General features: G+C 36.6%; 1 protein-coding gene across 1 annotated transcript in view; it reads right to left on the bottom strand.

Annotated features, from left to right (window-relative positions):
- Nucleotides 1-24,930, bottom strand: part of pdia5 (protein disulfide isomerase family A, member 5) — a 72,304-nt gene that overhangs the window by 8,019 nt on the left and 39,355 nt on the right. The window contains exons 10-15 of the mRNA XM_048193538.1: nucleotides 24,459-24,530; nucleotides 22,161-22,297; nucleotides 19,744-19,814; nucleotides 15,449-15,612; nucleotides 9,482-9,612; nucleotides 3,755-3,825 (exon numbers count right to left, since the gene is read on the bottom strand). Of these exons, the coding sequence (XP_048049495.1) occupies nucleotides 3,755-3,825; nucleotides 9,482-9,612; nucleotides 15,449-15,612; nucleotides 19,744-19,814; nucleotides 22,161-22,297; nucleotides 24,459-24,530 (646 nt within the window). The remainder of the gene's footprint in view (nucleotides 1-3,754; nucleotides 3,826-9,481; nucleotides 9,613-15,448; nucleotides 15,613-19,743; nucleotides 19,815-22,160; nucleotides 22,298-24,458; nucleotides 24,531-24,930) is intronic.

The raw sequence follows: 24,930 nt of genomic DNA, 5'->3' as shown, positions 1-24,930 counted from the left end.
CATCTCCATATAAGGGCTTTCCGCACAACCTTTCGTCACTCTCGTCAAACATATGCCTTAAATAAACACCTTTTATAAAGACCCAGATTACAGACCTCTCATTAGCCAGCTGTATATATGCATAAAGCTTCGTTTTGTTTTTCAGAGAAACCTCACAGCTGAAGCTATAACGCAGCTTTTCTTACTTTCACTGTATATGATGAAATATATTTAAGATTAAATATATATAATATAATTATAGTCGTGTTATGATGAGATATAACTTCTTAAAGGGTTAGTTCACCCAAAAAATGAAAATAATGTCATTAATTACTCACCCTCATGTCGTTCCACACCCGTAAGACCTTCATTCATCTTCAGAACACAAATTAAGATATTTTTGATGAAATCCGATGGCTCAGTGAGGCCTGCATTCACAACAATGACATTTCCATTTCCAAGATCCATAAAGGTAATAAAATCATATTTAAAACAGTTCATGCGAGTACATTGGTTCTACCTTAATATTATAAAGCGAGAATATTTTTGTGCGCCAAAAAACAAAATAACGACTTTTCAACAATATAGTGATGGGCCAATTTCAAACACTTCTTCGGAGCTTTACGAAACGAATCTGTGATTCGGAGCGCCAAAGTCACGTGATTTCAGCAGTTTAGCTGTTTGATAGTCACTAATTCGATTCGTAAAGCTCCGAAGCAGTGTTTTGAAATCGACCCATCACTATATTGTTGAAAAGTCGTTATTTTGTTTTTTGGGCGCACAAAAATATTCTCGTCGCTCTGTTTTTAGTACCTTTATGGATCTTGAGAGAGGAAATGTCATTGCTGTGAATGCAGGCCTCACTGAGCCATCGGATTTAATCAAAAATATCTTAATTTGTGTTCCGAATATGAATGAAGACCTTACGGGTGTAGAACGACATGAGGGTAAGTAATAAATGACATATTTTCATTTTTGGGTGAACTAACCCCTTTAACACGATTGTTTTTTTAAAAGTGCTTTTTTTCAAATTTTAAATTGTTCCTACATTTTATCATAAATTTAGAATACATTTTTGTATAAACGTTTTTGGTGAATCATGATTTTGCAGGTGTCATGCACAAATTTGTGCGTACGCATGCTTAGCGAATGAGACCCAATGTTTTATTTCAAGACACTTGTCAGGTTTCTGTCCTTAAAATGCTCTGGTGTGTAGAACTAATTTCTAACATATCTCATGCCAACTCTGTTGATAATTCAAAAATGTAATTTTAGAGCTAGTAACGAAGGCTTGAGCCATTGATATGCAGACTAATGCAGTTATAAAAGAGAGAGTAAATGAGAAAGACATTAAACGTGTGAATTCAACAATGCTCAACAATGGCTGCGGCGTTTCTACTAATAGTGAAGCTGTAAGTTTAATTGCTTCAAAAACAACGATGTAACTACCTCGCTACTGAGAAATGTCATGAAGTTTTTTAGTTGCAAACTGTTTTATCGAGAAAGTCGTTCACAGGGCAGCACTGGCAACAAATTTCTGTGTGTGTATGTTTTCATCCGTGTGCAAGTGTGTGTTTGCACAGTGTATCCATGCAGAAAGAGAAAGAGAGATAGCAAGAAAAAGAAAGTGTGCTTTCCATAGATAATAAAAGGTAATTTAGTGGGGAAAACATGTAAATTGTCATTTTTATCCTATTGTTTTTCATAATTGATTGCTTGGTCAGTGTCTTTGTAGGTTTTTGGTTCGCTGTGTGCTTAGCTGTGTGTTTACTAAAAAATAACAGCATGACTTGAATGTTCATCAACAAATTAGAATCAAGCATTCAACAGCCCTGTGGTATAATATATAAAAATATGTGAATAATGTAATGCTTCTGATGCTCATATGCCTCTTGATTGCAACTCTACGGATAGATGCAATGACTGAAGTTTATGCATGTGGGAAAATAACTATGACTGTATTTTAAATGATGCTGTGAAGTGGCTCACTGTTTGGAAGAACCAACAGATGGAGCTGCATGAACCAAGCTTTTGTTCTTCATGTAATATCTGTTTTTAATAATATCTTCAAGGGCGTTAGCTCAAAATATAAGACCAAAAAAAAAAAAAAAAAAAAAAAACAGAACAGAAATTGGCTCCATTTGTATCTTGGCAAAGAGAATTTCCAAATGCAGTTCATCTGAATAACGATTAGGCGCAAACTTTAGAGCTATAGGGAAATTGAAGAGGACTGACGTTGTGCCTGATGAATTATAGACATTTGCAAAGAACAATTTAACATCACTGTCTTACGGCCAATGATAAATGTTTGCAGTTGAAGGAGGAAATGTTTTAACAGGCCCCCGAAGATCCAAAAGAGAGCCAGCTACTTTCAAAGAAGTTTCGGGGAAAAGAGGAAAGATTTAGAGAATGATGAAATGTCAGTGCATAGACGTCTCAGATGGAGTGTTACTCAGAAAGACGTGTCTGAAGCGTGAAAGAGTGGAAACATCGGCACTCGTCAAAGTAAATGCGATGTGTGAATTTAAAAGTTATGCCAAGCGCACACTACCAGACTGAAGCTTGTAAGCCCTTAATGTTTTAAGTCTTCACCTAGTCCGTGACAAAACGCCACAGATCATAGCCAATTCTAAGCACGCTGTGCAAATGAGAGGGGAAAGGTGAAATAAAGCCAAAAAAAAAAAAAACACATGTGAGAGGAGGAAGTGCCTCCGTGTCACTATGATTCATTGATTACCCTGTCATTGGGATAATGGGTAACACTTTACAATTTAACAGGTTTGATTAACTAACATTAGTTTATGCAATAGGTACATATAATATACTACTTTTCAAAAGTTTGTGGTCAGTAAGATTTTTTTTCCTGAAAATTCAGCTTTGACATCACAGAAATAAATTCCACTTTTAAGATTAATGAATGCTGGAAAATGTTGTTTATTGTTATTTCATGTTAGCTAATGCACTGCATGTTGAAGGGTTAGTTCACCCAAAAATGAAATTTCTGTAATTAATTACTCACCCTCATGTTCAAACCCGCAAGACCTTCGTTCATCTTCGGAACAAAAATTAAGATATTTTTGATGAATTCCGAGTTTTTTTTTAATCTCCCATAGAAAGCAACAAAATTGCCACATTCAAGGTCCAGAGTAGTAGTAAAGACATGGTTAAAATAGTCAACCTTAATGTTGAAGAGACGAGAATACTTTTTGTGCGCAAAAACAAAACAAAAATAAAAATGTTATTTAACAATTTTTCCTCTTTCCTGTCAATCTCCTACACAGTTGACGCAGTAAACACAGTGCAGTGCTTCCGTGTTTACGTTCGAACGCCGGCTCAGTTTTCCTCTCAGATTTCATCAAAAGTATCTTAATTTGTGTTCTGAAGATGAACAAAGGTTTTGTGGGTTTGGAAAGACATGATGAGCGATTAATGACAGAAATTGGGTTAACTAACCCTTTAATGTACATTACCTTGTTAATGTTTATGGCAGCATAATCTGCTACACACTACAATATAGATATCAACAGAGAAAAACTACAAGTATGACGAGTGAGGTAGAGGACTGAAGGTCAATGGCATCAGACAGCAAAGAGACTATGACATTGAAGTCCTTGAGAATATTCTAGAGATGAAAAGAGATTAAATTCTAGCATGTGTGAAGGCTGTCTGAATGAGGGAGAGAGAACTTGATTGTGCTTGACAGAACCTGGAAGTCATTTGAGAGCATTTGTTATTTAGAGTGGCTGGAAATCTCCTTAATGGTGTTGAGCCTCACCTTGCGGTCCTCTTTGAACAGCTCGGCTGCTGTGGTGAAATGAGGGACGGCGTTCTTGCAGTGCGGACACCCTGGGGAAAACAGCAAGATATGAGTATTCATCGAGCTGTCTCACCTCATAATGCAGAGAACAAACAGCAAGAGGTGATATATCCCAGCATACACAGATAGAGATGAATACTAAAGCAGAAGAACAGAAGACAATGACTGAATTCTTTCAAAATAAAGACATTACTCACATGACAATAACTTAAACCAAACAAATGCACACCAAATCCATCACTGCCTGTGTGTAGCAGGTTAAAATAACAAAATTAATCTTAGAGTGTCAAAATTCGCTTTATTATTCTCATAGGCCCAACCGGGGCTGTCCTGAGGCAATGCATGTCCATCAAAACTTACTAAAGAATAGGCAAGAGTTCCTACCCTCATAACTCCTAAACTTTAATTTCCATCATGTTCTTATGAGGTGGTTTTGATGCTGAGGGTTTTATTCTTATGAATTATGCATGGCATTTGGTGTTAAATGTTTCAAATGAACAACTTCCATCGAATAAACAGCTGCCTAAAGCTAAAAACTTGCCAAATGGCATGGCAACATAGCCATGGGACAACAGTCTCATTTACTGTGCTAGTTTAGGTTGTCACGCAATCTCGTTTGCACGCATATGTGCTATTTTACGTTTTTAAAAGAAACTTTTTCAAGTAAGTGAGTTCACTTTGGAAAACTTGACTTTTAAATGGCAGTTAATGGCACGGTCATAATTTGTGGGGCAGCAAACAAAGGCCTGTTTGTGTGAGGAACAAGGCGTCTAATTTAAGACACACGAGGGTCATTATAAATAATGGAGCATAAAGTTGTGTACCTTCAGTTCTGGCTCATGTTGCCATTATATGAGGAGAAGAAAGGCTGGGCAGGCCTCCAGACTCATGCAAGGTCGATGCGAGACTGTCTCAGTGCCCAGTTAGATATACTAATCAAGAACTCAAAGCGTGGGCAGAAGCTATATTTAAAATATCAGAGCATAATCATTTTTCATCATATGCAAGAAGACATTTTGGGTGTGTTTCAGTCGACTCTAGTTCAGTAGCAAGTGCACTGCCCTAGGAACTATTTCTAGGACGGTCCAATTGTCAAAATAGTTCCAGTGCACAGAGAACTTTTACTCCCTAGAAATTGTGTGCTGACTAGGCATTGACTTCTGACATGAGGGATGTGGCTTGTGAGAACTAAAGCCTTCGAGTCTGCTTGATACCCTTTGATAAGAACATCTCATTTCAACTATCACGCTTGCTCCGAAGTGCTACCACTGTTATCAGGGTCGCTAGGTAATATTTAAACCTTATATTTAAACCTAATATTTAAACCACCCTATCATTAACTAGAAAGTTGCTTCTACAGCAATGCAGGCTGCCTACTAACGTGTTCATCAAATGGCGCCGTTCACCAGAACAAAGCAACACTGATGGAATCATTTAGAAAAGCTCTGCATAGCTCTGTTTTTAATCGGCACTATTCGCACCATAATTTGTGCCATTAATCAGTTTTGATTAAGTCTTTAAAACCCATTACAAAAGCTACAAAAAAAAGAATTAAAGGATCTAGTGAGACTGAGAGGTCAGTAGATGTAGAGTATGACAATACAGTCTAATGTTAAATAAATATGGCATTGTTCATTGAATACATACTGCAATTATGTTACACGCCTCAGTTATGATAGCAAAAAAGGCATTTTAATATGAAATTATGTTATTAAATGTGTGTACAACCAATACTGATGCTGCACAGTTTGAAAAAAAGTTCAATGACTGATGCAAATTCAGCACAGATGAGTTTTTATGTTATGTCACATGTTATTTAATGGGCGCAAAACATATCCAGGTAATTTTTCGCAACAAAAATCCCCAAAAAATTAATTATAAAATTTATGGAGATAGAATCTCATGGAGATAGAACAGGTATAGTTTAGTTCAATTACGGTTATAACTTATATTGTCTTCTTGTTTTTATACACTACATTAGTACAAGCCTGTTGTACCGGACCCCGTTCGACTTTACCGATGAGTTTTATGACGTTTATTGTACTTCACACAAAAGATGAAGCGTCTGTTTTCACTCTAGAAAATCACTGTAAGAGCTTAATAAATCACAGTGAAAGTGTGCATTAAAATATTATCCATAAACTCTCTCTCCCTTGCATTATCATCAACATACACAGCGAATTACACAGAAACACTCGTTACAACCAACAGTAAACAAACAGATAAAGACCTTAGGCCTTTTCGGGTGGTGCTTAATAAAGTGGTAAATTTTAAATCCGTAAATCAACTCCGATGAACTGTAATAAAGTGCTCTCACCTTCAGTATCCAGTATCACTCTGGAGACTGTAAGCTGGATCATGAACATTTACTGATCTATCCTTGAGTAACAACTTTTTAGCACAACCTCTTTTGTATTGTCCCTTTGTATTGACATTCACAAAGCAGTCTGGTGTGAAATGATTTGCACAGACATAAATGAATTTCGGTAGAGTTGAAAACAAAATGAATCCACCTAGTCTTCAGCGGCTCAGATTTCGGGAGTAAATGGAGAGAGCTATGTGGATTAATCCATCCAGCTACAAAACACCTAAAACGCTTGGGAGACGTTCTCGTCAGTGCAGCAATGGCGGATTGTGAACTCGCTCAGGGCAGTTCTATGTTAAAAAGGCAGTGCCTGTCAACATTTGTGGGCGGGGCCTCTGGCTGTGACGTCACATTGCCAGGGATCTGGAAACGGCTTGTTCTGAGACACTGCTTTTGATTCATGGGAATTAAAAAAAAAAAGGGTGGTTGGATTTTTATCATTATAGGGTGCCAACACACATTTATGCCCAAACAACAATGGTGACACTGACACCATACAAAAGTGAATTTTGCATAATAGGTCCCCTTTAAAGCTGCAGTCCCTAATTTGACCTCCTTGTCGCCATCTCTGTTTGAAACCTGCAACTGCAGTTGTTTGCGTAATTATCATCTTTACATGGGTTGTGCATAGGCATGGCTCCTCAGCGCGGATGAGTCTAATGTTTGCTGTCAATCACCACATCGATGTGGATACTGTACTTCGGAATCACAGATTGTAGTCTTGGAAGTAAGACCAAAATAAGAATTTTCACCGGAGAATGTCATCTGAACACCTAAGTAACATGTCTGACACTTTTGTTCTGACTGAGGGGGGAAAAAAAACATTATTGCGCTGCCAATGGTGATTAAATCTAACGATCGCTTGGCTCATATCACATCAAACCGTGCAAATTATTATTATTGTTATACTTTGTTCTCAAATTGTTAATGTTAATTTTTTAACCAAAAAATTTTTTACAGACAGCAGCTTTAAATGCAAATTATTGGCCAGGAAATTAGCAAAATTTAAGTAAATGCACTACATAAAAAGCCATTGCTTGTTTAGAAAAACATCAAAGACAGAATTAAGTTTTTGGCCGAATATGGGAAGCTGTTCGTGGAGTGATGAATCAATGAAACACAGAGCAGTGTATTTGAAAATGTGGTGAGAAATATATGCATCTCTACCACAGTGAAGCATGGAAGGAGAGGTGTCATTGTGTGAGGAGCCTTTTTAGCTACTGATGTTGATGAGCTACTTCACTGTGAAAAGTCATTTAATGCTTTGGAGTACAGGAGAATATTGCAGAATGGCTTGTTTTCCAAAAATGAAAAGTTATCTAAAGAAAAATGTTTAGGTGTTATTTTTCAACAAGACAATGCTCCTGCCCAAATTTCGAAGACATCCAAGAAGTGGCTTCAGAACAAGTCTATCGGGCTCATGTTTTGACCTGGTCAGAGTCCAAATTTGAACCCTATAGTGAATATTTAGTCTCAAACTCAAACTAACTGGGAAACATTTTTCAGCTACTCATGAACTGTTTGAAGCCATTAACATTGAGTGGAACACTGACTCTTCTTCTTGTAAAACTGCAAGTTGGGGACGGCTATTCCATGTTAAGTTACTTTATCTACAGTTTTTGTGCAACTCTTGCTAATTTCCTGACCAGTAATTTGTGATTCAAATGGTTAAGAACAGGGCTGGCCGATTAATCGAAAAGTAATTAAAACTGAAAACTACCGCGTGTGTAGTCACATGACTGCGCCCAGTCATGGAAATGGAATGGAAACAACATTCCATGTTGTTCATTCCATGTTGTTCCATGTTGCCTCCGTGTTGTTTCCATGCCACCGAACTCAAACGCTGAGTCAACATGCACACACACAGACAGCCCGCGAGCTGAAAGCTGAAAGTGAGCTGTTACGTCAGAGCACTCTTTCATTAGGAAAAAAAAAAATATTCCACCTTTAATAGTCAAGCATATTTACAGTATTTTTTATATTGTGACATTATATTCAGGACAAATTAAGCACATTTCCCCTAAAATGTATCTAGAAGTATATTATCAAGTATAGAAATTAGTATGGCCAAGTGCTGAATTCGGAACCACATACTACCATACTACTCTTGCTATTTCTGCCATAGAAAGATGGTAAACATAGTACGAGTAGTATACTAGTTCAGTGACAGTTTCTTGTTTTATGTCGTATTGGCGCAAACTTTACACCACAAACAGCAGAAAACATGCATCAAATTACAAGATCAGTCTCCCTGACTATTGCTGTGATCTTGAGATTTGTTTACACACAAACTCAGGCACATAGCAATGCTACAATTCTTGACAACATGTCAACAAACAACATGAAGGAAGAAAGAGAAGAAAACGAGACGAATGCCAATACGGATGAGACAGTATTGGGGGAGACGTGGGCAGCAATTTGATGTTTTGTTTTTGGCTCCTGCTTCCCACTGTCTAGCCTTCCTCTTGCAATTTCTTTGGCTACTGCTCATTGCTGCTCTCTTGCTAGTGACAACACACAGACCTGACGACTGGTTGGCCAGATTTCAAAACAGTTTGAAATGTATTGTAGCATCTGCGCAAATTGGAAGAGTGTCACAACGATTTGGCTACGATCTGGGGCTTTTTGTCGCAGATGTACAATATAAAAGGGCAACAAGCTTCAATATTGACATACTGCAACTGTCTTAAAGTATTACATTTATTTATTTACACATTTATTACACTAACAATTTTAATGGTAATTTGCATTACAGTAATGAAATTGGGATGTTTTCATTTCTTTATATGCCTTTTCTTTTTCTTTGCCATGGTCACAAATGTCTTGTTTATTGAGGGGTTTTTGTAAGGCACTATTCTTTGTAAAGCTGCAATGGAACAAGATGTAAAAAGCACTATATAACTCAGATGAATTGAAATGAATTGCATTAAACTGTTTGGCTTCACAAATAATAGCAGAGGAAGAGATTTGCAAGTAATTAATCTCCCTTTGCTTCCTTGAGCTTAAACATTTAAAACGGCTTTTATTATATCAGAAATATATAGAGATGCAAACATCATATTAAACTGTTATGGCCTATTCTGAATATTTTAAACATTGTAAAATATATGCATGCAGGAAGCTATGATGCCATTTGGCAGATGTTACGCCACCTGCACATTTCAGTGCTCCATATAATTGGCGTCACACATGATGTTTTAGGAGGATGCAACAAAATTCCGCTTCGTAACGTTAAAAGGTTTAGAAGAAGCTTGTATACGTGCTTTGAGCCAGAAACTACAGCTGCAGTACTTTTGGGAAAAAAACCTCAGAAGGCTTACATGGAGCGTAGAACATGACCAAGGCGTGTTTCTTCTTTTTCAGAGATTCCCTGAAATCTTCGGCTCCCAGGTGGCTCACGCTGGACGGCATCTCCTCCCACGACTTCTCTGGAGGAGGTGGGGCCTGGGGACTGAGAAAAAAGAGAGAGCCTGTGATTAAATAAGTGAGCTGTTAGGCTGAGATCTCTGAAACTAGAATACTCACAGCAAGCCAGGTCATTATGTAATAACTATACCAATTTGCATTATCACTTTAATATACTGAATAAAAAGCCGATGTAATTAGAGTTACACCCATAAATTCAGCAAAAGTATTCATACACGTATGCCACAGAATTATATTAAATTACATTTTAAAAACAATTATGAAATGGTGTATATACTGTACACTACATATACATGACCGTTTGGGGTTAGTAAGATTTTTTTGTTTTTTTGTTAATACTTTTATTCAGCCTAGATGACTTAAATTGAACAAAAGTGATAGTAATAACTTTCACATTGATACATTGAAGTTTTCTATTTCAAATAAATGCTGTTCTTTTGAATTTTCTATTCAAAGAATCACAGTTTCCACAAAAATATTAAAGGTGCCCTAGAATTAAAAAATTAATTTATCTTAAATAACAAGAGTTCAGTACATGGAAATGACATACAGTGAGTCTCAAACTCCATTGTTTCCTCCTTCTTATATAAATCTCATTTGTTTAAAAGACCTCCGAAGAACAGGCGAATCTCAACATAACACCGACTGTTACGTAACAGTCTGGATCATTAATATGTATGACCCCAATATTTGCATATGCTAGCCCATGATCGAGGAATTACACAAGGGCAGCCAGTAATGTCTGGATCTGTGCACAGCTGAATCATCAGACTAGGTAAGCAAGCAAGAACCACAGCGAAAAATGGCAGATGGAACGATAATAACTGACATGATCCATGATATCATGATATTTTTAGTGATATTTGTAAACTGTCTTTCTAAATGTTTTGTTAGCATGTTGCTAATGTACTGTTAAATGTGGTTAAAGTTACCATCGTTTATTACTGTATTCACGGAGACAAGAGCCGTCGTTATTTTCATTATTAAACACTTGCAGTCTGTATAATGCATAAACACAACTTCATTCTTTATAAATCTCTCCAACAGTGTAGCATTAGCCGTTAGCCATGGAGCACAGCCTCAAACTCATTCAGAATCAAATCTAAACATCCAAATAAATACAATACTCACATAATCCAACGCATGCATGCAGTATGCATGACGAACACTTTGTAAAGATCCATTTGAGGGTTATATTAGCTGTGTGAACTTTGTTTATGCACTGTTTAAGGCAAGCGCGAGCTCCGGGGGCGGAGAACGCGAGCAATTAAAGGGGCCGCAACCTAAATCGGCGCATTTCTAATTATGCCCCAAAATAGGCAGTTAAAAAAAATGTATTAAAAAAAAATCTATAGGGTATTTTGAGCTGAAACTTCACAGACACATTCAGGGGACACCTTAGACTTATATTACATCTTGTAAAAAAACATTCGATGGCACCTTTAAGCAACACAACATTGATAATAATAAGAAATGCTTCTTGAGCAGCAAATCAGCATATTAGAATAAATGCAGCCTTAGTGAACATAACACTTCTTTTAAAAACATTAAACAAATGTTACTGACCCCAAACCTTTGAACGGTAGTGTATATACAGTATGTGATTTGATCTTTTGTTATTCACTGCAATGACAATATATTTTTTGGGGCCATTTTATATCAGGGCTCAAGACTAACCTTTTTACTAGGAGCACTGTAGCTCCTTAGTGAAAATTTTAGGAGCACAAGCAGAAAATTTAGGGACACACCTTAAACTGACCTGCAATGCAATTATTTGCATTTCTCCCCATTATAACTATATTACTGACAAATGCTTCACAGAAAAGTTCACAGTGATATCATTACAGTACAAGAATCACAGCTTAAAATGTACACCCATAGATGCAAACAAAGCATGTGGTCTGGTCACCATCGATCATGAACGAGAGTTAATCTTTTCACGCGTCTTCTGTTTGAGTGAATCTGCAATAGCGCTAATGTACTGCTCACATGCTTTGTTTTTGCTGTATATAGGATTCAATCTTACGCCGTTCATTTTTAACAATTCAATTTGACCCTTGAATTTGGTGAATGGTAGTTCCTCCTTAGCTATACACTGTGTTAAGTTTGAATCTGAATGTTAGCTTCCTGCCTGCGAAATGCTGTTGGAAGTGGCGATGCAGTTTCATTAATCTATCTGTCTCGGCATATTTTATGCTTCAAGCTGCTCGTGCTTAACTAGTGTGTCATGTTTACACTGTGCGGTGGCGGTTGCCTCGGCAAACTTGGTTTTCCCTGCATGTTTTAGAACGCATCGAGAGCAGAAGAAACAGTTCATGGTGTTAAGTGTTTTTGCAATATCTAAGCCGCATGTAAACTCCCTCAGATATTCCTGTCAGAAATATTGTTTTCTTGCCTTTTTTGATACAACGGCTTGTTCTGACTTGTCATCTGATTTTTTCCTTCTCTGCAATTTGTTGCAGTAGAGGGCCTGGCTCTTGTGAGAAAAATGCGTCAATGGTTCGTTTTGCCATTTTTGACTTAGCTGTGACGTTACACACAACGACAGCAAGACACACTGATGACTCATGGCCCGTGCTGTTGACTAATCACTCCTAGTGTAGTGAGAAATCAAGTCCCCCCTAGGAATTGGATCTCCTTTAGGACCCCGAGTGATCCCATTGGTTCAACTGACTTTTAATGGGTAGTATTTTTGGTGCCTGATTATACTTCCAGCTAAATCATGTTATGATTTATATTGTTTAAAATACGTTATAATGGCCGTTAATGTCTTTTAAATTACATTGTTCATATACTAGTAGATAACTGAAGATATAGGTTGTGAAATCAAGCATTTCTCGTTCTTACTGTTGTTTTTTATATATATGTTTCAAGCATGTTGTTTGTGCACTTAATGTAATAAACATCATACAATAGTGAAATAGGTTATAATTAGTCAAGACATGACGATAACTTTTGATCAGGCATTACCGCCTGGGTCCTAAAGGAGACCCGATTCCTGTCATTTCTCATGACACCGGACCCTCTTCCTCTCACACAGGCCTACACTGGTGGATTCACACCCTACTCATTTTTTCCACATGAAGTAAAAAAAATCCAAATTTGCAGGTCGCACACACATGACTTGTTGTAAAAAATGCTTGCACTGTCTCAAAAAATAGTCACAGTCTAGAACCCTGTATTTTAGGGCTGTTTGATTAAGACAACAATCATAATCATATGGGCGATATTTCCAGGAAGATATAACAGTGGTATTCAGATAAATAGTAGCCTACAACAGAAAATGAAAGCAATCAAATGTAAAATAACACTGCATAGTGTTCACTGTATACATTAAATATAGATGAACCCTAATTAAAGCTACAAAAGCTATTAATTCAAGAGTAGTGAGTGATTTTTATCTTCGTCTTTTGTCGTATGATTAACATTAATGACACAGACAGACATATTTACATAAAGTCACTTTAAGACCGAATGCACGGATCCAATATACTGTTACACACCTGTTTTCTTTCTCAACTGTTTATATTCACTTAAGACAAAATGACTGTGTTTACGAGGATACTTACCAAAATGACATTTTGAAATTTTTGTGTGTAGGCTATTTGACCATTCAGATGCGAATCGAAGCCCACAGTATACTTTGCTTATGCGCGTTCCGCCCCGTCTAGGAGCGTGCGCACAGAAAGCCTCCTAGGGAACAGTATCTCTTTCGTGGCTTAATAAGCTTTTAATAACACTGTTTAATATCAGGCATGTCCCGCAACAGCAGACTGCATTTTACAGCAAGTAAGTACATTTTATTTATAGAGCACATTTAAATCAAAGTGCTGTACAAAACAATCATAAAATACAATAAAATATAATGAAATAAAAAAAAAATTAACAAAGAAAACAATTATTAATCCATAATTTAATAATCGGGAAAGGCTAAGGAATAAAAATAGGTCTTAAGTCTAGATTTAAAAACAAAGATAGAGGAAGCACTCTTAATGTCAGGTGGCAGCTGATTCCATAACTGTGGAGCAGCAACTGCAAAGGCTCTGTCACCTTTTGATTTTAGACGTGACCGTGGGACATGCAAGAGAGCTTTATTGGCATATCTGAGGGACCTAGGAGCTGAGTTCAAATAAATAAGATCAGAGATATAGGAAGGTGCTTGTCCATTAAGAGCTTTAAAAACAATCAGCAAAATTTTAAATTGAATTCTAAAAAAGACTGGAAACCAGTGAAGAGAAGCTAAAATTGGAGTGATATGATCATGTTTTTTTGTACTAGGTAACAGTCTAGCTGCTGCATTCTGGACCATCTGCAAACGTGCCAATGAAGACTGAGGAAGGCCAAGGTACAGCGAATTACAATAGTCCAGCCGTAATGTGATAAATGCATGAATAACTTTTTCCAAATCTGGAAAGGAAAGTGTTGATTTAAGTCTGGAAATGATTCTCAGTTGATAGTAGCTGTTTTTAACAACTGAGCAAATTTGTTTTTCAAGACAAATCTCAGAGTCAAAGATAACACCCAATTTTATTGCATGTGACTTAACATATGTAGTAAGACTGTCTAAGTAATTGGCTATAGAATTGGCTGCATTTTACAGCACTCACTTATTTAGCTTTTCTGGATGTTAAGTTTGGCTTATTGAGGAACAAATGCGCACAGCTGAATGTGGCAGCAGCACAATAATCATTTTACCTCGATTATCTTGTTTTCATAATCGTTAGAAGCCAAAATCGAAATTGAAAATCAATTACGATTAATCGCACAGCCCTACTGTATTTGCATGTCACTCAATAAACAATTTAAACATTACTTCACTTCAGGACTAAAGAAAACCTAAACTTGGGCTCTCCTGACTTCCCATGTCCCATGATATTAGCAAACTGCATGTCTTCAAGGCTGCAGTAATGCCATGAGTCTGACAACAGGCTTGGTCCTGCTGTTCTGGGACCTGTGAGATGGCACAGTCATGCACTTAAACTCAAAGCCGATGCCCGCACAGCAGGACTGCTCCGGGATCAAAGCAAGGGCAAGCTCTTCCTGAGAGGTCAGTTTAACAGTGATTGATTGAAGTCAAGCTCCGTTGAACACATCCCAAAAAGTCAAGGGAGACAGCAGTGTAAAATAAATTCTCAGCCTCCCAGCCCACATGTAGGTCGCTCTTTAGAATCAGTCAGTGCGTGTTTTTGAGAGCATGTTCCCATTGACTGAACCCCTGTCAGTTATGTGGCCCTCTTAGTGTGAAGTTCAGTAATGTGTGAAAAACATATCTAGGTCAAATGTATGTGGCCCTTTCAAACAATTCTGCACCGTCTCACTGAAAAAATGCACTTTTTTTTCTAAAGTCTAGCACTTGTTTTAACTAGGTGACATTCAGTTACCACTTTAACATATAAAACAAAACCACAAAGTGGGTGCTTAGACACGTTTAGTATTTATAATAGACCTTCCTGACTATGTATAGAGTTAAGAGATTGTAAAGGGTAAGAGCAGCTCAACAAAAAGCAATTTATGCCTCACCTGGCTGTACCTGACCTTAGCTGAGCACTAAATCCACCTCTATAATAAATAAACATTTTAAAGTTTGAAAAAATAAAAGCAAAAACAAGCGTTTACCCATGCAGACCTCAATCCACCTACATAACTACATCCACAGTCAAAAACAGCCATTGTGTTTTATCTGTTTTGTGCATTAATGCCTCCATAGAGATGCACTCCAGAAACAGCATCTTTTCAAGGCCTTTTACATTTTATATAGTAGAACGAGAGAGAAGAAAACAATAATAATAAATAAATGTAATTTCTGATGCTGTTGGTCAATAATCCATCAAACAGCAGAGTGGAAAAGAGAGTCAACTTACTTCTGCAGCCACTCGATGATCTTGTCCTTGCTCCGGAGTTGAGGAAGCGTGTACTTCTCCTCCCCCTTTTCAAAGTACTTCACTGTGGGGAAGCCTGAGATTTTAAACCGCTCTCCGACGGACTTGTGAATGGTGGCATCCACTGCTGCCAATACACCTGGGCTCTAAAACCATACAGATAAAAAAAGAGAGAAAAGTACCGTTTACTTTCAGATGATTAATTAAAATACATAAAGTTCATAAAAACATAGATCCTACATGTTAGACATTGTTAGTCTATTTGTTTAAAAAAAAAAAAGCCTGTGCAAACTAATCTTTTTCAATGTGATCAAGGTGCCAAGCAAATTAGAGATGTTCATTTTTAATCCAAATCACTCTCTAAAAACTTTCCAGCAATTATGGAACTCATTTAGTTTCAAATGTCTATGTGCACAACTTAATTAAAATCATGAGGCTACATAATTTGAGAACAGAGCAAGTTGTCATTTTAATACTGATTGTGTTCTGTGATTGAAGGGACCTCCTGTAGGTGGAGTAGATGAGATGCATAATTATTCAACAATTTCTAAAGCTCAGGAGAGGAGATTGAGAATATAGCCTTCAGTTCCCTCAAACATTACATTTTAAAACCACTTTCTGTATATCTAAAGATAGAATATATCTGTCTTTATATCTAACTGGTCTAAATTAGGAATGTTAAAGGGTTAATAATTCACCCAAAAATGAAAATTCTGTCATTAATTACTCACCCTCATGTCGTTCCACACCCGTAAGATCTTCGTTCATCTTCGGAACACAAATTAAGATATTTTTGATAAAATCCGATGGCTCAGTGAGGCCTGCATTGACAGCAAGTTAATTTACACTTTCAGTACCCAGAAAGGTATTAAAGACATATTTAAAACAGTTCATGTGACTACAGTGGTTCAACCTTATTGTTATGAAGTGACAAGAATACTTTTTGTGCGCAAAAAAAAAATAAAATAAATAACGACTTTATTTAATAACATCTAGTGATGGGCGATTTCAAAACACTGCTTCATGAAGCTTCGAAGCTTCATGAAGCAGTGTTTTGAAATCGCCCATCACTAGATACTGTTGAATAAAGTCGTTATTTTTTTTTTTTTGGCACACAAAAAAATATTCTCGTCGCTTCTTAATATTAAGGTTGAACCACTGTAGTCACATGAACTGTTTTAAATACGTTTTTAGTAACTTTCTGGGTATTGAAAGTGTAAATTAACTTGCTGTCAATGCAGGCCTCACTGAGCCATCGGATTTTATCAAAAATATCTTAATTTGTGTTCCGAAGATGAACGAAGGCCTTACGGGTATGGAATGACATGAGGGTGAGTAATTAATGACAGAATTTTCATTTTTGGGTGAATTTAACTAATCCTTTAAAGTTAATATGTTAATTCATGTGATTTAAAAACAACAACAACAACTAAAAACTTTGCATTTAATTAAATATCATATCTGTTCTTTTTTTCTGCAAGAGGGACACAAAGAGCACTGCTGCATAAATACACCCTTTGAGTGTCATGCACACAAATTGCAGAAAATTATAGTTACACAAAGGCCTAATGTATTGACAGATTTATGACATCCCCAGTTTAAACACAATCAATTTGTTGAAGTTGCGGGGACAACAGGCAAGTTTTTCCTGATGAACTGACAGCACAATTTGGCACAGCTTTGTTTCCACCATTATATAGCTGCAGAATGGACTGTCATTATGAATGTTTCCTCAGCTTAAACTCAATTAACTGCCTCTTTCTGCAAACATCTGTCAGTGGGATACCTTAAATCTATGATGAGAGCCTGGGTCATTATCACAAACAAAGGATTTGTGTTTGAGTTTAGGCACCAACCCCGCCGGGGCCAAATAATCTATGGACAGCTATCGGATCTGTGAGCCAATTAGAAGTGTATGCAAACCAAACTGCTTGACAACCAATACACAAACACATCTCTCTCATTAAAGTAACAGCACCGCATTTCAACAACACACTTGAGAGATAAGCAAGGCCTCTTCAATTTCTCCACCATCCACTTGCAAAATGTCATGTTCGTAACCTCTTATGTCTTACAGTCCTATATGCACATTTAAACACCCTTATACCAAACTCTCAGCGAGATGCAATTTAAAATATTTTTTTAAAGATCTTGACACATGGACTTTCTCTTTAAACTGTGTAGGGCTGTGAGCAAAAGGAATGAGAAAAATAAATGACTTCAGCTCTCTCAAGGGAGAAGATGTAAGGACTAGAGCAAGTATTAGATAATGCATAATGTGTCGTTACTGAACTCTGGGAAGAGCATCACTCCGAGTAGCTCCAAGCTGAAGGCTAGAGGGACAGCACAGAGGAAAAGGAAAATGAGATAAATACTCCAACTATAAGGCTCTGGTGACTGAAATTGGCCTGCGTTTGTGGACTAGAAAGCAGAGCCAGTGCTGCGGACAGCCCTGGAAAATGAGAAACACACAACTCGCACAACATGGCCAGAAATGTTTGTGAACTGTAAATGTCTCATGTTGTAATTTTAAAGCTTAAAAAAAACAACATCATATCATGGAAGGACAGAAATTTTGAATCCAAAAGGTTGTTGAAAAGTAAAACATTATTTTGGGATTTGCCACAGGCAGTGTTAATTTTGTTGACGGATAATTTGTCGCCATAATTTTCATCAGCGACATTTTTTCACGGACAAAAAGGAGACTATGACTAAATAAAAATGCGTTTTGAATGACTAAAACTATGACTAAAATCTACTCAAATTTTTGTCAACGAATAAAAACAAGACGAAAATGATAGAGAGGGACGATTTGGGAAGATATTCAGTCAGGACTGCTGTCCTGTGTGGAAGATGCGCACATTTGAAGTGTAACGTGCTGATCTAACCGCGGCGCTGTTGCGCCCTCTACGGGCTCGCGCAGCAGCAGCACTTCAGACTGCTTCACAATTAATAGCGCACGTTTATGCCAAGCGATTGCTTACAAGCTAATGTTGATGAATTATGACAATGTTTACCACACAATGTTAAAATGGTAGTATGTTTTAGATGGTTGTAAGAATGCATATTTTATCTCCCTCATCTGAACTTAAATGAGCAGCCTGCTACAGTGCAGAATGCAGACATTTCAGAATAAGAGTCACGGTGTATTTCGGGATGGTTTATAATTATTATTTTTTCCTTGTCATTATTGTTATTTTGTTTACACAAACTGTATTTAATTTAATTTAATTTAATTTAATTTAATTTAATTTATATTTAATTCATAGTAAATTACTGTATCTTCTGTCACAGGAAGGAAAGACTAAGAACATTATTTGACATATTATTCTATATATTTTACAGGTATAAGGGTTATTATAGTTAACTAAACCTAAAACCATAAAAAAATCTTCATTACTTGAAATAAACGTTAACTGAAATAATATATATATATATATATATATATATATATATATATATATATATATATATAAAAATGTAAACTTATTTTATTTCATCTAGTTTCCAAACTTTAGCTTAACCTGATGTACTAAAATAACTAAAACAGAAATAAAAAAAACTATATAGACATTTAAAACCAAAAACTAAAAGACATAAACACAAAAAAATACTAAAACTTTTAACTAAAATTACAATGAAAGCAGAAAAACTAAAAAATTAAATCTAATCAAAATTTTAAACAAAAACTCAATGATAAGTGTGTCAATCCCTGTCAAGTACTAAATTGAGCTCTCTTTCTTGTGTTTTTGCACTTAAATGGTCAAAAACCGTCCGCTTTGGTGAGTAAAGTACAGTTGGTTGTCTTAAGTAAACAAACAGTTTCGAGAGTATATCAGATGTATATCAGTGTTTTGGATCCGTGTATTGTTAGAGAAATGCTTACTTAATGCATTACAATTTAACTAAATTAGATTTCTTCGACTAAAATCTTATGATATTTAGTCCACTAAAACTAGACTAAAACAATTTCCGATGACTAAAATATGACTAAAACTAAATGGCATTTTAGTCAAAAGACTAACTAAAACCAAATCAAAATTTGCTGTCAAAATTAACAATGGCCACAGGGTGTTATCACATTTTCTAGGATGATGGGAAATTACAATTGGCTTTTTTAATCAAGCCAATTGGACACAGACTTTTTTTGGAATGCCTCAAAGCAAAAATTACACACCTAGAACCATTTCATTAAGTACACAGGTGCTATCCTGCCTCTAAGTTGCCTCTTGCAGAGACTCTTGCATATGTCAGAGAATTAGTATGAAGGAACTCACCTCTGGGTTTTTGTTGAGAATGTCAGCAGCTTCATCATACTCTGGCTTCATCTTCTTACAGTGGCCACACCCTAAAGACCATCACAAGAAAGAAAATCAGAATTTGAATTATTTTAACAAAATTAACATGTAACCAAAAAAAGTATGTGAAACAAAAAAAATGTTTCACAAAATGTATATTTACAGTAGGGCTGTCAAAGTTATGTGCACTTTTAGTCAATAATTTTATCCCTTAAAACTCATCTTTGATCACCAAAATTACATATTTAAAAGTTTTTTTCCACTTTTTTTCCACATGGTTTTTACACTAACCATGTTCACATTCACGAGTCAGCTGCCTTCTAGCAATCAGTATCCTTAGAAACGCTTTGAACAACTCAGACAGTCAGTGGAGAAAGGCATATAGTTCATCATAACATCGTAATATGCATCATACACCCCCTATATTGCTAAATCTACCTGATTTTTCATATCAACAGAAAAATATCCCAGGATAATCTTCTTTTGAGACTCTCATTTAAAGAGAAAATACTCAGCAATGGTGTTGACTTATGAACTTGCACATGGTTTGTCTTAAAGCATGTTAAAAACACCAGATAGATATATGAACAACATTAAAAACTTGATTTTCACCACAGGGGGACCATAATCAAATCTGATTAGCATAATGATTTTTTACATTAACATTTCACCAGACTTTAAAATATTACTACTTCACTCTGTAATTAAATGAATTGTAATTATTTTATTCTATTGACAGCACTAGTTTTTAACAGTATTAAAAAAATAAATGTGAATATAGTTTTGTGAAAGAAATATATTTACTTGAATATTCAAGTAAATAAATGTACACTACATTTGACAATGAAGACCAACTAAACATCATAGGCCAGTTTAAGATGTTTCCCCTCCCCACCCCAACAGGGCTGTTGTGCATAATTGACATAGCTCGAAAACTTACATAAAAGACTTCATGTCAGTCATGAAATTATCAGAAACAGCACTCATCTGTAAAGAAATTATATTTCCCTTCCAAATATTTAAAGATATTCCTTTCCAATTCTCCACCTGTTACATAATCATAACAGCCTTTCCAGTAAAGATGAGCCGTCAAGCCTGGATTTATTACGCACTTATTTACACTATGGGAATATGAAAAAATCTGGTCACTGATTTATAAATGTGTTTGCATTTTTGTGAGAATGATGCAACTTTTTTTATTTATTAATAAAAGTGACACATGAAATTTGCACACTGAGGGGGGTGTCAGTATGTATTGCGTCTCTGCAGAGAAAGGGTCTTTTTTTTTCGCCAAACAGCAGTGTTGATTATGTGTGTCGAGAGTCCTAACCGATGTTGTCACTGGCACAATGATAACTGTGTGCATGTGAACAGAGGTTTATGTCTAAACAAGGATATTGCATTTGGTCTAGCTGATGAGAATGTAAATGAGTCATTCCGTACCTTCTCAGTATATTCATGTAGAGAGCGAGTTTGTGCATATACTGTAGGCTCAGAGGCAGATTGGTAGGATACACCCTGTGTCATACAGGAAATGAATATGTTCTATCAGAGGTGTTTGATCAAAAATGTATGAAACCTGAGAGCCATCTTCCTTCAATCACTAAAAAAAGCAACCTCCCAAGAAACTGAAATACTACAGACATGCTCATATCAGTAAATCTGTGTCAGGCAGATTCATCTGAGAATAAAATTGATAGACAAACACATAAACATATTGACACAATGTCCTCAGAGTGTTTTGTCTGTCTTTGAACTCTATTGGGGTTCAAATTAGAGTTACAAAAAAAGATTGTAATGATCCTTATACTGTAAAATATCCATGTACTGTACAATGATATTACCTGACACTTCAATGTACTTCAAAGAGTACTATGGTTCTACCTTAGTATATGTGCAAATAATGATGGTGTTATTGTAATAACATTTCCATAAAAACATGGTAATTCAGTGATTTTGACGACTTTCTTGCCAACATAATACTAACAATTGGGGATAGTTCAACCAAAAATGAAAATTCAGTCACCATTTACTCAATCTCATGTTGTTCCAAACTTGTAGGATTTTCTTTCTCTTGCGGAACTCAAAAAAGGTCACTGGCTTTAATTGTACCGGAAAATTTGTGTTCCACAGAATAAATGAATTCATACAGGGTTTGGAATGACATAAATGACAGAATTTTTTATTTTTGAGTGCACTATCCCTTTAACAACCCCTAAATTTCATTTACTATCCCTTTTACTACCCCTAAATGTCATTCAAGCCCCAGGCCCAGCCCTAAACTGAACCCTAAAATCTTATTGGTTGATAAAGAAATATTCTTCCAGGACCATTAAAGATGATACTTGTAAAATTCAGCCACCATGACCAGCAAGAGCCGTGCTGATGATACTCACAGGGAGCGTAGAACATGACCAGGACTGAAGGATGCTCCTCCAGGAACGTGTCAAAAGACTCATCGGTCAGATGGAAAACCGCTGAGCCGGACTCTGACCAGGGCACCTCTGGAGTTTTAGGTTGTGGAGGCTGAGGGCTACGCAACATAAAAACAAGTAGTTAAAAGCATTTCCATTAGTCAATATATTTATGTTGTCTCAAAGCCTATGAACTTCATGACTCAGCTACATGATTCAAAACTCTCCAAATGACTAATGAGAGGCACCTAAGCTCTAAGTTGGACTCTGCCAGTTCACTACATCTGGTGGGGAACGGTCACACCCACATGACTGAAGAGAGCTAGTCTGAGCCTGCAATTCACATCTGTCTCCTGATGGGCCCTGTGCCCATACAAAAACAGTCCAAATGATTCCCTCGTAGAGTGCAAAGAGCCAAAAGCTTGGCTTCTAGAAGTGAGTCAGCTGAACAAAGACTAGCCAGAGGCAGCTTTGCCAGAGACAAGCACTAGCAAACTCAACCATTCAGTGGGTAAAATGCACTAAATGATTGGGGTTGCTAGTGTTTTCCATTTACTTCATTCAAAATTAATTCCATGCTAGGGACATCTGAAAGTGTTTTGAGAGCAGGAGGTCACAATTGGAATCTTTTAACACGCACTTGTATTGGTCAATCAACTCCAGCTTTCATATACTGTAGTTTATGGGATTGCAATAATGATTTTCTGTTTCTCACAAACTATAGACCACCCACAGTCCATTCACTGACTGTATCATGGGTATACAGCACACAAAAATGGTACGAGCTGACTGAAATTGCTAGTTCCAAACGAATTGGTTAGCAACTTTTATTGGTCCCCCTAAAAACAAAGTGTTTATAATGTACTGGTTTGCTATAGTGATCATTTCTGAGGAACAACCAATAATTGGATTTGTTTTTCTGGGGTGCGTTTCCCAAAGCAATTTCGTCCAAATGCAAGTTTGCCAAAGCATGTTCCATCGTTACCAATAGAGTTCAATGAGACTTACGGCCATAGTTGACTAACGATGCTTTTGGGAAACGCACCCCCAGGGTCCGTTCTTTGTACGTTGCGAACTCAGTTAGCTGGATTTGATTGATGACGATTTGGCATAATCTTGGATTGTTCGGTTCTTCGACGCTCATCCTGGACTTGCTGTCATAGCAACAGGTCCGTAAGCTCAAACCTGCTCGGGAGCAGGCTTATTTCATGTAAACAGGATTTGATGGCGTCTTTTTAAACGGAGGAGATGCTTAAAGTCTGTCCCAGCCACTGCTACTTTCTTACAAGCGTACTCTAATGTGAACCAGTAAAGTTAACACTTTTAGTATAGGGAACACATATAAACTATTAACTACAAATTTTTCCTCAATAAACTCCTAATTTACTGCTTATTAATAGTTAGTAGGGTAGTTGTTAAGTTTACTGGGTAGGATTAAGAATGTTGAATAAGGTCATGCAGAATAAGGCATTAATATGTGCTTAATAAGTACTAATAAATAGCCAATATTCTAGTAATATGCATGCTAATAAGTAACTAGACCCTAAAATAAAGTGTTACCCCAGTAAATGACACAAAATGCGAAACAAGCTTTGGTTAGACTTGTGACATATTGTTGAAACAGTCCTATTGAGAAGTTATTGACCAGAATAAGTGGACCAGACTTGACGCCAATAAAAACACTCTGGCTATACTAGACTACTCACTAACTATTCATGTGTCATGTTAAATCACACAATTCAAAACTTTAACAAGAGAAATATTGCTCCGTACACTACAGGGATGTTTTGGCCTAGTTCAACTGGTCTGGTGCTTGACCCGTAATATCAGCAATGTTTTTTTTGTTTTTTTTTAATGTTGCCAGGCAATTGGGCCACTGCATGCCTTGAACATTCATGCAATCCATAAATTACGTGTTGCGTTGCATGCTCAGCTCTAGTGAAGTTAATCTCTGAGACGTGTACATAGGCAGTGTAGACTTATTTTATATTTTGTTCACTCTGTCAGTTTAATAGTTGGTTAAGACACTGCAGAGAGCTTAAAGCCTCATCACATCTCTGTTAGGAGGCACAGAGGACTGTTTACGTCCAGTGTTTTACAGTGCATATCTTTCACACCACAGTTCCTGTAAAACACTCCCTGGATAATGGTGTCACACCTCTTCAAAACAGTGATTCTTTACAGCTTTTATAATAGTAAAGGATCCTAGAATGAATGAAGAGAAGCTGTGCATGTTTGTTTGTTGAAAGTTGAACAAAAAATGTAGATTTATTTACTCACTTTTTCAACCAATCAGCGATGTCTTTGGAGGTGGCTCCATAATTTTCATAGTGATGCAAGAATTTCCCCTTCCTTTTCGAAAAAAGAACAAAAACGGCAGAATAAATCTTTATGATTAATCATTAACTGGGTGAAAACAAATCATTTCATCATGAGCAAACAAAACAACTGTACATTTTCATCAGCGATATAAGATGGACAATTCTGGGAGGAAAAAATTTGTTTGTAAAATAGGTTGGAGTGATTGGTGCACATGCCCCAGCCACAGTGCTTGCAGGAGACATGGGATTGATTCTGGCCCATGTCCTATCACGATCCCATTATTTTCTGTCCTCGCTCTACTGTCTATATATATATAAAAAAAAAGACCAAAACTTTTTAAAACAGAAACAGACGGTTTGTTTAAAGCCATTAGCATTGATTTAAAAAAAATCAGTTCAAATCTTGCCTTCTTTCAAAAAGGACATACTAA

The sequence above is a fragment of the Megalobrama amblycephala genome, linkage group LG6 (genome assembly GCF_018812025.1).
Source record: "Megalobrama amblycephala isolate DHTTF-2021 linkage group LG6, ASM1881202v1, whole genome shotgun sequence".
NCBI lineage: Eukaryota > Metazoa > Chordata > Actinopteri > Cypriniformes > Xenocyprididae > Megalobrama > Megalobrama amblycephala.
The sequence above is the reverse complement of the archived record's forward strand: the minus strand, read 5'-3'. Positions and strand labels throughout refer to the sequence as shown.